Source organism: Lissotriton vulgaris, chromosome 12 (genome assembly GCF_964263255.1).
Source record: "Lissotriton vulgaris chromosome 12, aLisVul1.2, whole genome shotgun sequence".
NCBI classification, from domain to species: domain Eukaryota; kingdom Metazoa; phylum Chordata; class Amphibia; order Caudata; family Salamandridae; genus Lissotriton; species Lissotriton vulgaris.
In genome coordinates, this window is record NC_141700.1 from 800,387,866 (window position 1) to 800,402,643 (window position 14,778).

A 14,778-nucleotide genomic window follows, 5' to 3' on the forward strand; every position below is an offset into this window, starting at 1 on the left:
CCCCCAACTGTTAGAACTAGGCAAGCCACTGCCACAGCCGCCGCCACTGCTACTGTAAGTGTAGTGGAATTAATGAACCGAAGAGAAAGGGCAAAAAAACTCAAAAACATTGAAATGGCCCCAGTCACGGGAGTAACACCCCCACCAACGGCTGTTGAGGAGGATGGGGGGCTTGAGCCAGAGTCTCGTCCGGACCTGGTAGCTGAGGATGCTGACAACAGGGCTCAAGAGGAGACGGATCTCTCGACGGATCTCTCGACGGATCTCTCGACGGATCTCTCGACACAATCTATCCCTATGGCAGGGGGAGCTGATAAAGTTGTAGGCAATGCGATCAAAACACCTGTGTTAGTCAGTGATATGACAGCTATGTCCTCAGCTGGTGTAATGGAGCAGCCAGTTGAAATCCTCTCCCAAGCTGCAAATATCAACTATGCGAGTGTTCAAGAGCTCCAAGTGGGGTCTAAAGATTCTGCTCCCTCGGTCGCAGGCGAGTCAGTGGAGGAGAATGCTGCGGGCTCTCCCCCGGGTGAGCAAAGACAAGGACAAATACCAGTGAATAACATGCAGAGAGGCACGACCGAAGGGGAGAAGGAGAAGGAGAAGACCCCCAGCGAGTGTTTTTTCTCTGTTACTGAGGAGGCCGACTGGTCAGTGGATGAGGATGAGGAGCTGCATAGCTCTGATATCGATGGCAGCAATCTGGAATCAGAAAGTGATCCCGAGGGGGGGTACCATCAACGGTCGTGAAAACAATGTTTTCTCAAAAAGGTCAAGCCGATCTAACATGGGATCACTCCCCTACTACTTCGCTACAAGGGAATTTAAATCAGGCGGCGGGCTCTGTACAGAATCAGGAAGCCTTACAGGTTACACAAGAGACTACACAATTCTCAATGTTGTCAATGATGACAATGATGGAATCAATTCATCAAGGAATTACAGCACATCGTGAAGAGACAAGATCAGACAGTCTTAAGGCCCAAGCCGCAATGAGAAAAATGAAAGGAGTGGTTAGAAAGCTCTCAAAAGCCTGTGAGAATGTAGGAGACAGGGTCTCAAATCTGGAAGAGAGGATAGTCGCTACTGAAGCGGAGGCGGCAACAGCAACAAGTAAAGTTGAATCTCTCGGTACACAAGCACAGGATGTCCAGTGGAAACTGGAGGACTTAGAAAATAGGCTAAGAAGGAACAACCTCAGAGTCCTTGGGATTCCGGAAGGATGTGAAGGGCAAGATGTCAAAGCCTTCATCGTCAAAATCTTCGAGAAAGCCTTTCCAGACGTCGCTGGGTGGAACTGGACTACCGAAATCCAGAGAGCACATCGAATACCATTCAAGCTGAGGCAGAATGCCAGAGCAGATGATAAGCCCAGAGCAATCTTGATCTACATAGGGAACTTCCCGTTGCGTCAATCTATTGCAGAAAAAGCGAGACCAGACTCTAAAAGGGCATTCGAGGGGGGGCTATTCTTTGTAAGACCGGACTTCTGCCACACCACTGTCGAACGGCGTTGGAGACTAAGACAGTTAATCAAACCTTTTCAGGACAAAAAAATACAGGTGTACCTTATCAATCCTGCCCAGCTTAAAGTGATCCATCAGGGCAAGACTATATATTTCTCCTCAGAAATCAAAGCTCGGGATTATTTAAATTCAGTATAGAATTGGTCTATGTTCAAAAAAGCAACCTTTAATTCGACAAGTTAAGGGGAGATGGAACAGGGGTTGTTAAGGGTTACTGAGGGTAATGTACAATTTCTAAAGGTTTGGGTTTCTGGTTTTTCCCATGGACTTCACAGCTCTTGACCAGATGGTTCTTGTTTGTTTCTTGTTTATCCCGGGGATGGGGATCCTTAACTAATTTTTTTTCATTTATATAACGAGCCCACTGCTACGCTGCATCCATCACACGCACAGACTTAGTCTGCGCGCTCCATCAGGGTGGGGGTCGAGGTTGGGGTTGGGGTTGGGTTCAGGGGGGGGTGTTGTAGGGTGGGAGTGGGGGGGAAAGCAAAAGAAAAGAAAGTTCATGCAGTTAAAGTGTATACTGGTACAATTGAAATACTGACAAAGGAGTTCTATTCGCATGATTTGTCCAGGAGAATAATTGATCGATTAGACCAATGGCTATGTTTTCTACAGGATTATGTCTAAGCTAAAGGTAGTAAGCCTTAACATAGGCGGTTTGAATAACTGGAAAAAGCGGGGCAGGTTGGAGGAGTACATCAAAATAATAGGGGCTGACATTCTATGCCTACAGGAAACTCACCTACCCTGGAAAAAGAGACATTGGCTAAATTTAAAGGGGTATGAAATTCTATCTTGCTCCTCACAGACATCAATGATAAAGGGGGTAGCAATTATCGGCAGGGTAGGGCTGGGAGGGGTCAAAAGATGTAAGGCTGATATATCTGGAAGATGGGCTATATGCGAAATGAACATAGGCATCACTATATGTTCAATATATGGTTCCAATCTGGATGACCCAGCAGTGATGGACCAAATAGAGCAGGAATTAACCAACTGGCCTGCACCAATAGTAATCTGTGGAGATTTAAATATCTCAGCAGATTTTACAAATGGGCTCGTATTTACAGGTCGCAAGCCACGTGTATTTAGAGCAGTGTCTTCTGTCATTCAATCTCATGGGCTGAGGGATGTCTGGGGTAGTTTAAAAAAGGACGACCCTGGGTTTACATATTTTTGACATCCATTCAATAAGCATACCAAACTGGACTATTTCATGATATCAGCTAATTATCTCTCTAATGTGGAAATAGCAAAGCTACCTAGGTTAATATCGGATCACAACCCCCTTGTCCTAACAATGGCTATTAACATACAAGGGAAAAAAGCTAGACCTTGGACTTTCGATAGGAAGCTCTTAGTGGATACTAACTACATAAAGCACCTAAAGGATTGGTCCCAGTCATTCTTTGACGCTAATAGATATAGCGCCTCCCGCTTTGCTGTGTGGGACAGTTTTAAAGCAGGCCTGCGAGGGGAGATAATTAGTTATACAGGCCGAATGTGTAAAAGAACCAAGGCAGAGAGAGAACGCTTGTTGGGTAAACTGGCTGAGGCAGAGGAACAACACAGAAGAGATAAACTTACTCTTAGTGAGAGAGAAACTTTGGAACAAAGCATCACTACAGACGAATTATACGAGGCATTACAAGATTTAGCAGCTGGTAAGGCAGCAGGCCCCGATGCCATACCCCTGGAGGTCTATAAATGCTTGAAGGAAGAAATATCACCTCTGCTATTGGATTTATTTAATGGGGTTATGAACACCGGGGTTATACCGGAATCTTGGACCGAAACAAATATTGTGGTCTTTCACAAGAAGGGGAAACCTAAAGCAAGCCCCGGCTCCTACAGGCCAATATCGCTAATAAATAGCGACAATAAACTATATGCTAAAATTATGGCGACGCGGCTGGGTAGGATCATCGGGACCCTGGTCTCTCCCTGGCAGCACGGTTTTGTTCCTGGTAGGGGTACGACTGACCATATAAGAAGAGCCATCACACTGTTTGACATACACGCTGCCGGGGGGGGGGGTCGCGATGACCCTCCTTGACGCGGAAAAAGCTTTCGACAGCGTTAGGTGGCGCTTTCTGTCGAGAGTGATGGGAGATAGAGGTTTCGGTCCCAGATTCCTGCAGGCAATTCAGGCTATGTACTCCAATCCAACTGCTAGTATCCATCTCATGGGCGAGCGTTCTGGGCAGATCCACATATCAAGAGGCACGAGTCAAGGGTGCCCGTGCTCGCCCATCCTTTTTGCACTATATATAGACCCCTTAATAACTCTTTTAATGAATAGTAAAATTAAGCCAGTTGTTACCAACGGATTCCATACTAAGGTTCTCGCCTACGCGGATGATTTAGCTATAACAACTACGGATCCCGATAGTGCCTTGAGGGAAATAGTTAGAATCACTTCTGAATTTGGGAGATTATCCGGATATCGCTTAAACGCAGCTAAGACGCAGGTATTATGCTCTAGTAATATAGCTAAAATGGACAATAGATATGTGGACTCAGTAGTATACTTAGGCATTACAATCACTGCTCAGCCAAGGGATATCATCAAAGATAACTTTGAGCCGTTATTGGTAAAGATCAAACAGGACCTAAGAAGAATAGACAAGCTCCACTTATCAATTATAGGAAGGGTCAATGTTATAAAAATGTCGATCTTCCCCAAGATCCTATACAAATTCAGGTCCATCCCCTTTAGATTAGAAGACACACTGATTAAGGAAATGGAGTCTATCTTCATGAACTTTGTCTGGCAATACAGCAAGGTCAGGAGATCTAATAAACTTATGTCTCTTCCCCAGGAAAAGGGCGGGCTGGGAATACCAAATCTCAGGTTCTACAACTGGGCTTGTCTCCTCACAGAAATGACTATACTCTTTTTCCCAGAGGACACTAGGCACAGTCAGGGAGACATCCCCTCTATCTATCAGCTGGCACTTGGGAGGGAAGTATATGGGATATTGCTGAGGAAATATGACAAGCGCTTCTTCAAGGCATCAGGATTCAAAATTTTGGAAGACATCTGGGGGGTATGGTCCTCTGTACAAAAAAATCAGAGTATCCCAAGATATAACCAACATACTCTACTATGGAACTCAGATTTATTTCCGCATCTAAGTGATGATGGTCCATGGAAACACTGGGAAAGACAGGGTATCACTACATTAGGCCAAGTAATGATAAAAGATGTATGTAGGCCCCTTGAACTGTTGAAGACACGGCATTCATTACTAGGCGGTCAAGAGTTTAAGTATATGCAGCTGGTTAATATAATTAAATCAAAAAGACAGCGCTTAAATATATCCAAAGGATGTGCATTATTAGATTATATGAAAGGTGGTGGTCGTAGAATCAGGGAAATTTATGGGTTATTTCTGGAAAGTCTCCCCGATGATCTGATCAAGACAGAGGAAGGATGGGCCACTAAATTGGATGATCCAGACATCGATCTGGATAGAGCAATAGTAATGGATAAAAGGTTTTTACGATCATCAAACCTAAGAGCACAGCATTTTAAGACCCTTTTTAACTTATATTATACACTGGCTAAATTGTTCAATTGGGGTAAGAGGACGGACTATAACTGTCCTAGGTGTGGTAGCGGGCCAGCAGATTTATTGCATATGTTTTGTGGTTGTGAAAAGTTGGGCCCCATTAAAAAGGAAATTGAAAAGTTTTTAGAGGGGTTGCTAGCTGTCAGAATAGACCTATCCCCTACTCTTTTAATACTTGGTTGTGATGCAAAGCTGGGTTTCAAATGTGGATCTGTAGGATAGGGATCCATAACATTGAGTCAGAATTGTATGCCCTAAAGGGAATTAAATCTAGGGAAATGGGGCTACGGATATGGGCACCCGTGGCTATGTGGAGGATGTCCAGGTGTGGGGTCTCTTAGATCATGTCGATGGCCGGATTTGTTTATGACCTCTATTTTCTCTTCTCTCTCGCCATAGTAATTTTCTTCCATTTTAAATATTCCCACATGCTATCAGCTGTCTCCATTTTTTTTGTATCATGAGTATTTATATATATATATATATATATTTATTTATTACTTACTGCTGTCTCTAATGTACTATATTGCTATGAACTTTCAATAAAAAATAAAAAAAAAAATTTTTAAATTTCTCTCTGGGGAAAGCCCAAGCTGGTACGAGGGAAGACAGTAAGTCATGCTTTGGACATGCAGTGGACGTGCTATTAAACTTGCCTTTTGATTGGAGCGGCACCCAGGACTCACAAGTAGCAGACCCTCAGATTGGATCAGCCTGTCAATAAGAGATGATAAACGTTGGACCTTAGCAGTCAGCTGTTGTTCAAGACTGGTCTATGATCCTGAAGAGGCAGCTCACACCAGGTCTGTCCAGGGAAGCCAGCTGCGATCCACGGTCAGATAAGAAGCTTTGTTACCGCATCTTGAACTTGAGGGAGATATCACTGATGACTTCTGCTGCAAAGGAACGTGCCAGTTCGACGAGGAGCAAGAGCATAGGTCAGCAGCATCAGTCGGAGAACCAGCTGTTCCTGTGAGGCTTGCAGAGCTGGTGCTTTGAACAAGGAGATTGCAGACACCTGCTCAAGATAAGGAAGCTTGCAGCACATCAACCGAGACCGAGGGAGATGGAGAAGCTTGATCTCTGTCCTTGAAGGTGCGATCGCTTTGCCCAGACCCCTCTCCTGTGCTGCCGGAGCCTGTGTCGTACTTCCAGTTACAAGCTGTAGGTGGGGAATAGAGGGGAACAGGCCCCCACCTTTCTTTTTGTGATATCTGGGAGTATCAGGGTATACTGGCACTCTAGCCGGCCACTACCCTCCTACAGCTAGCCAGTGACTATTGGGCTCCAGCAAACTGTGCCAATACTTCAGGCACCTGTGGTCAAATCCCAGACACCACTAGAGCAGTGTCCTCACTCTGGACAGGAGGGCACTTCTGTTGCTGTGGGCGGGGCTTTTGCAGCTGATCAAGAACCTTTGACTTCTCATCGTACGCTGACACTATATTCTTTCAACCCAAAGACTGGTATCAAGGCTCTAGCGAACGAGAGCCAACCTGTGAAACATGGTCTGTAAGATGCTATGCTAATTGTGTGCCTACATGTTTACTATGTTTTTATAGTGCCTAGATTCTAGGCTCCATAATACTGTGTTGGGCCAGAGCTCTGGCCCAGAGGGTTGTCGAGACATCTGGTTTTCACTGTTTATCCTAGGTTTATGTGTAGTATAGTTATCTTGTGTGTATTAAAGTACTTTTCTTTTATAAAAAGTAAAGCACTGACTGGACATTGAGTTTATCAGCTGGTGGTACGATGTGCACTGTATTCTGAACATCTAACCCCACCTCACCTCCTTGAGTAAGCCTTGGACTGCTCTGTCTTGCTATATTGAGAGAGTCAAGTGCTGGAGAGGAGTACTTGGTGATCCAGTTTTGGGTCCCTTAGTACTGAGGCCCACAGGCACCAGGGGGGAAAACACTCCGATTGATGTGATTGGGGCGCGGTAATGCCTGGGTGCCCTTGTGCCCAGGAAGACGGGTCTAGAAACACAAATGAGTAATCAAGAACCTGTGTCACTAAGGCCACAATGTCTGATGGTCTCAACCACGTGACGTGACTTAATACAAACATGCCAACAGGCCTGATTCCAATTTTTATTTACAAAAAGCTTTATTTTGTCGGTCTCTTGGCAGAAATTGCCTCTGCTTTAATGGAGGTTGATGGGGCAACTTCACTCTCATAATTTTTTTTTTAAATCCACCACATTCCTCTTCTTAAATGTTGGCATGCATGCTTAATGTAAAGAAAATGCTTAAGAAGGGGATTTGTGAAAAGTGAATGGATATTCACATGCGTGCCCCGTTATCTTATCAATTATCAGAATTAGTATTTCATGTTCCCAGTTAGGCAGGGGCGGCTCCTTCGTTGGAGTCGAGGAGCGTCGCCCCACCTAAAATCACCCCCAAAGCCCGGTGATGAAAAATAAAACACTAGTTCAGTACCATGTTATTTTTCGTCCCCCTTTCTAAGCCAAGCGGACAGGGGCGGGGCTGCTACTGACAGCAGCAGGGAGGAGGCTGGGCTGTCTAATGCACTGTTTAACCCCTTGTATGCTCATGACGGAGCCGCTCCGTCATGAGCATCGGCTGAGCTGTGCTCATGACGGAGCGGTTCCGTCATGGCCCTGCCGCCGCGCCTGCGCGGTGCTGATTTCGCACCTGCGGGGCGCGTTCTATTAAGCGGGCGGGCCAAGACAGAACCGCTCCGTCATGCGCACAGCGCAACCGCGGCTCGTGACGGAGCAGCTCCGTCACTAGCATGCAGGCGCCGCTCGGGCCCCCCCCCCTAGCGCTGCAGCGGAATTTCCGCCGCAGCGAAGGGGTTAAAGTGCGCCTGTCTTGCGGCGGCTGTCTTGCGGCGGCCAGCAACAAATACACACTTTAAACTTCTCAACATATCGGTCTTAAGACCGCTGGGTTGAGAGTAATGCCGGCCGCCAGTGCGCTCTCCAGCACGGAGTGAGGCCGCACTCTCCAATCAGGACGCTGCTCACATACTGTATGTGAGCAGTGCCAGGATTGGGCAAGGAAATTCCAGCATCAGGTTGCAGTTCCTGCAAAGAAGAGGAGGACGTCGCATTAGGTAAGTTTTATTTAATTTAAATCATTTATAATATTTAGCGCGCACGTGCCCCGCATCCCCCTCCCTATGGATGCCAGTCCCACTGCAGTGAGGCCACACCCACTCAAACGTGACTGCATGAAAGTGCTTTGAATGGCTGAGAATGAGAGCTCTGGGTTTATACATCAGGGAGCGTCAGGATTGGGGTACTTTATCGGAGCTCACTGTTGGGGCCCTAACTCTGCTTTGAGACAGTGCCGGATTTAGACCTGTGGCACTGACCTAGGGTGGTGGGGGTTTAAAAATAACACAGGTTTAAACACCCCTGCTCCAGAGCTCCTTGTGTGCCCATCACTTTTGAGGATACAATAACAAACAAAAAAGAGATAAAGCGGTGATTAATGTTTCTTCTGAAGAGAGATTTCAGTTTGTCTAGTAGCAGGTCTGACTCATCTTACAGTGATATGGTTGCTGCAAGGAACGCGAACCGTACAGATCACAGACTATTTTATGTGGATAGCTCAGTGGGTTACTTCTTTTGTCATAGAAATTCGTTTGATTTCATAAGTTACAAATCTAATATAGCACAGTGACCTATGAACGGTCATCAAAGAGCTGCCTGTCAGCTGCGGGGCATGGATTAGAATGACATTTTTTCCCGGTCTTTCATTATCCCAATGTTGCTAAAAAAGGATTTGTTTGGGTAGAAATACATTCGTATTAGTAAAGCCAGCCACTGTGGACGATTTAAATCCTAACTATGTGCCTCTCTAAACCAAACACTCTTAAAATATCTGCCTACTAGTATGAGTGACGTGTGATTCCTACACCTTCTAACCTCAATGTCTTCTGTAACATTCCCTATACACTGGTTTATACAGATATGAATCATATTCTCTATATAATGTGACTGTGTGTGGGGTGCAAAGTGCTCTGACACCCTACACTGGCAAGAGAGGAGCTATAAAAAAATATACTGTATGTGAGAGAAAGACTATGGAGAGACGAGAGGAACTGTTGGGGTGGCAGTGAGGATATCCATGGAGAAGGGGGCTTTTAAGGGGGTGCACCAAAAGAGCCTTTGCACCGGGCGGCACCAGCGCTAAAGCCAGCCCTGCCTTGAGAGGCAGGGAGGAGCTGGTTTAGGAAGAATTGGGTGAGGTGGGGGCGGCGGTGGGGGTCTGGCTTAATGCTCATGCAGAACTCTGGCCAAGGACAGAAGATGGGTCTGCAGCCAGTGCGGGAAACAACCTTTACAACACGGTCATTACACTGCGATATTATTACAACACAAGTCGTTACTGCGACTGCGTTGTTACAACGCAGTACCACTACAACGCAAGTCGTTACAGCGACTTGCTCTAGATGGCGCTCTAAACTAAGGAATAGTATAATTTACTATTCCAACACCTTCCCTACTGTTGCACACACTGGAGTTGGAATATTAAATTATACTATTCCTAAGTCCAGCGCGCTAGTTAGAGCAAGTTGTTGTAACGACTTGCGTTGTAATGGTACTGGGTTGTAACAACTTGGTCGTGTAACGACCGCGATGTAAATGCATGCGATGTAACGACTTGCGATGTAAAGAGACATATTTGCCAGTGCAGGTGCACCAGGGCTGCGGGGGGCAGGGTTCATCAGAGCTGAGGCGGGGCCTAGCACTGGGGGGCAGTGGGACGATACTGGGCAGGAGGGAGGAGGGGCCTGGGTGAGTCAGACGGAGCCCTAACTCAAAAAAGTCAGGTTTTAGAAATAGCGCATAACCCATGATTTCTGAGGAGTTTCTTTTTTGTTTCGAACAGCAGAGGTGCACCTCTCCGAGTGTGTGGATGATGGGAAGCCGTGTGCAGAGGACCTGGCGGAGAACGAGGTGTCGCTGGCAGAGGCGAAGGCTGCGGTAAGAACACTCAGTCACTGACCCTCCCCCTAAAGCCTTCATTGGACATTATTAACTCTGGCGTTAGCCACAACCTTTTGATTTTTACCAAGAGTGTGTATGTATAATATACTCACTTACAGGGGATTTGAGCCCCCTCTCCATCCATTGATCTGTTACTGTGTCATTCACATTTTGAGGTCTCGCCAACCTGACAGCCCAAGCTGTCTCTTTACAATAGACTACTGTCAGCTGGCAGTGGCGTTAGAACCTACCAAATGCTTAGCCCTCGCATTCTCCTACTTGCTTCTTATCCCGGCTTGCCTGCTCCTTCTCGTGACTGTCCGGCCTCTTGACTGTAGCCTTTTTACTTGTGCTCTTCCACTGCTCACTTTCATTAAACGTTTTAATCGTTTTTTTAGTTTAAGCTCTCCACAAGAGTGCATGTGTTTTCCAGCTGACTCCCATGTGTCCTTATCTCCCTCTCCATCCACACTCATGCTACCTTCTCTCTCTGGCCCATGTCCTTCTCTCCCCGACTTTGCTCTCTCTTGCCTGTGTGCTTCTCTTCCTTCCACTCACGCTCCACGTTTCTCTCTCTCATCTTTGTCCTCTGCTTCTTTCCCCAACCTCCATGTTGCTTCCCTCACTCTCCTCGTTGCCCCCCCAAGTCCTCCATGTTGTTTCTTTCCACCGAGCCCGCCATGTTCCTTTCCCAACACGCCCACCGTGCTGCTTTCCTCCCCCCATGCCGTTGTCGTTGCTACCCAGTACCCGGCTTAAAAACAAAACAAACATTTTTGCACAATTTTTTTAAATTGGTACCTTAGCCAACTCAAGTCGATAAAGAAAAAATCAGGGGCCATATTATCAAGCAAGGGCGATACATTATCTCATGAATTCCCGTAGCAGCCCAGGTTAACACCAGAACCTGGGCTTCTATGGTAATTCACAAGGGCATATTATCAAGCCCATTATCGACGCTTTAGCGGCGGTTTCTTGCCAATAAAAGCGGCGATAATGCATCGCCCTTGCTTGATAATATGGCCCAAAGTTCCTGTTTAGTTTTTTTGGCACACATATGCGTGGTGCGTGCACCCACAAAGTAATGCTGCAGCAGCAACATCATAGCACTACGTCATACCGCCTTTTTTCTCCATCCTTAACAATTAAAGCATTGGCAAAGTCAACGGGTCCCGAAGGCAAGAAGTATAGCTTTTTTGAGTGCTTGGTTTTCTGCCCATGTTACTTAGCCCAATGGGTCAGCCCACTTCAGCCATTGGCTACCTCTGCTGTGAGTGACAGCCTTCTGCTGTTTCACAAACAGGAACACCGACACTCAAGGTGGTTCTCTTCAGTGTCAGGGACTACTAGGGCCATGTGTGATTTCTGAAATAAAAAAAATAAGGTTGATGTGGGCTTGGCAGCTTCCCTGATAATAAAGTTTTGCAAAACCAATATCAAAGTAAACTTTGAGAAAGCAAAACGTTTGGCGATCAACACCAGACTTATTGGCTTTGCCAATCTGTCCATATAAATGTTTTCCTGTTGTTTCTCGGAGGGGCGTCTGTTAGCCATAATGGTGCTGGCCAGATAGTCCAACAGGTCAATGCAGCTGCTGTAGTGATTTGTATGTATTGTACAGGGAATGGGGTGTGGAAAGTTGTTTTTAAAACTTCCCATTCAAAATGTACCTCACAAAGTTTTGATAAAAATAGGAGTTGGGGAGATTTTTCACTAAAAGTACGTTTGCAAAAAAAATTGTGGAAAAATATTTGTATCTAGAGTGCTCTCACAATATCATTTTTGTGCACAAATCGTCTGCAGCAGACGACGATATGTGAAGTAAGCGAGCTTATCAAATCTCAGAAATTGTTCAAAGTCCAAAGTTTGCCAACTTTATTCAACTTTGAGGATGAGGTATAACATTTTTATCTAGCATGGCCTGCTCTGCATTTCATTCTTCCAAAGTCGATAAAAGGATCCTGAATGAAGTTAGTGTTTGTGTTTAAGTTGTTTCAGATTAATAATTTGAAGTGTATGTTATATAAATATACATTTTATGACAGGGCACAGGTTCGTGTTATGCTCTGTTTCTTGCCATTCATTTTAACAGCAGCGATTTCTTATGGTATGTATTAATGTTATGCCACCTAAGTCCGGTTTCAGAACAGTAATACTTTACCACCTCCTCAGAGGAGGTGGTAAACCATCTGCAAATGCGAAGGAGTTCCCACTATATACCCTTAACCCCTTTGACGCTGTTGACGAGCTGGGCTCGTCATGGCGTAGCCTCCTCGCACGCTGATGACGAGCCCAGCTCGTCACGCAAAGTGCGATTTAGAAAAACTCAGCGCAGGAGCGGAATTCCGCTAGCGCGCATGGAGTTAAACAATGAAAAAGAAAGTTACATTTGTCATTTCTTTTAAATGCATCCAGTTTACCTTTAAGAAAAATGGTTTACGTCATCACATACTGTTTCTCTTCTATATAAAAAATTATCCAACTCTATTGGAAACAATTTAAATATAATCTCAGTTTTTTGGAATAATGAACTCTCACTTTCTTTATCTTTTGATACTTGGAAGATTATTTGGCTTAATAGTGTTTCTGGCTGGCTACCTGTTTCGCTTTACCTAACCAATTCTTATATTTTATTCAATTGTTTGTGGACACCGATATGTCTATTTCGTGCTAAGCTGATACAATCTGAATCCTGTTGGCATTGTAAATTACATCCCGGATCGCTACAACCTATGCTTTTTGATTGTCCTTTAATTTTTAAATGTTGGTTTGATGTTTGGGATATTATACAAAAGATATTGAATATTCATGACATTATTTCCTACAAACTGTTAATATGTAAATCTGTTGGTCTTTCGCAAAATCTAACTGAATTGGAAGGTACATTTTTTAATTTTCTAATATCAGCTGCTTTAAAATCCATTACTTATTGCTGGAAAGATGTTTCGTCACTATCAGTTCATGCTTGGTGGTCATGGGTCATTTTTACAAGAAAAGGAGCTCAGTTATCTCTAAACAGGATTATTCATAACTCTAACTTTTTTCAATCTTTTTGGTTACCTATTGATATGTATATTTATCTTCATAATTGTATATTTATAACTGTTATATGGTTTTACTGTCATTATAATTCATTGCTTATATCATAATAGTAGCTCTTGTCATAATAGATGAACAGTAATTATACATGGTTCCCCTCCCTCCTTTCCCTTTTTGTGTTTATCTTCCCTTCTTTAATCAATATTTATATTTCCTTACCTATCATATTTCAACTATGGTTTTTGTAAATTCCATATTGTGCTTAGGTATTTTCGCTTATTAATAATGTTTCTGTATTGTCTGTGTTTGTTAATTATTTCGAAAATTCAATAAAAAATTTTGAACACAAAAAAAAAGATTGCTGCATTTAAAAGCAGTCACAGGCATAGTGGTGTGCTGACCCCAGCAGGCCACCATCCCTGTGATGGCTGTCATCCCTAATGGGTTGCAAATTGCCACCTACCTCATTATTATTCATGAAGTAGGTCCATTTGCAACCCAGTAGTAATTGCTATTAAAAAAACAATAAACGTTTCATACATTAAGAATAGTGATTATCAAACAGTGATTCTGAAAAAACGCTATTTGGAATTCGCTGTTCCTAAGGTTCGTACACTGGGCCCTTAGTCTGTCTTCACTTGCTCTTTCTTGCTGCTGAGGCAGTCAGTTAGGTGTTTTTCATCTGTTATCTCAGTCTTTTATGACCTTATTTAATGTCTCTAGCTTGTTCCCAAACATATTGTTTCTCTTTCTAGGTTTCTTTTTTGTTCCCGCTCTGGATTTGGTAAATCGCTGGGTCCTTCCTATTGAGGGTTATAATGCCCTGATTGTGTCCAGGGCCCTGGCTCTTGGGATCTTCAAAGCCTGTTATAGAATTTCTGCCACATATCATTGTACTTAAATTAGTGACCAGGACTCCTGACCAGTGACTCGAGTCCCTTGGGAGACGCTGTTGTTCAGCGCGCACGAGCCTTCACTCAATGTACCGGTGCGCGTCTCCGCTGATTAACAACCTGCGAGGGAGGCGTTTGACTGCGCTGTCATATCGTTTTTCATATCCGGGGAATTGGCTTGTGTTTACAAATTAACAGTGCTTAATTTGAGCCGGTGGGTTCCATGGCTCAGCACCAGCATTTAATTGTCAACACCAGCATCTTTGACAGTCTGCCATATGGTGGCACTGTTTATTTTATTTAGAGATGAGCACAACAACAATTAGTTATAAATTCAATATACATAAAAAATAACTAATACCCGCCGCCAAGCCATTCTTATAGCTTTGGGGGCCTGGAATAGCCTGAATTGTCGCACTTGTCGGAGAGTGATAGTTAGAAGCTGTGTTCCTATTGTCATCGGCAGCGCTGGTAGGCGCTACCAGTGGTGTGAGCTGAAGCGGTCTCCTTACGAGGTCCCTGACACTTACATTTTTTACAAATTAAGCACTACTTATTGAAAGGTATTCTGGTTGCATTTGTTAGATACGTTCACTGCGCGGGGCTTCTTTGTTTTATTTGGGCTGTTTTTTGGTTACACTTCCATCTACTAAGTATCTTTCAAGTAGTATTGGTACTTTCTTCGGTTTGGTTTTGTCTTGAATACTGTTCAGAGTGTCTGTCTGAACACAATATAAACGAGAAAGACAAGGATACGAGCGAGGAGCTATTTAAAGATA

At 44.4% G+C, this 14,778-nt stretch overlaps 1 protein-coding gene across 2 annotated transcripts in view; it reads left to right on the plus strand.

The window, feature by feature from the left end:
• GLTPD2 (glycolipid transfer protein domain containing 2) overlaps nucleotides 1-14,778 on the plus strand; it is a 57,269-nt gene that overhangs the window by 27,433 nt on the left and 15,058 nt on the right. Inside the window, exon 2 of one of the 2 annotated variants that reach the window (XM_086946226.1) lies at nucleotides 9,973-10,064. In XM_086946226.1, the coding sequence (XP_086802352.1) occupies nucleotides 9,973-10,064 (92 nt within the window). Of the gene's footprint in view, nucleotides 1-9,969; nucleotides 10,065-14,778 lie in introns of both variants that reach the window. The other variant, XM_086946225.1, reaches the window with a different exon arrangement.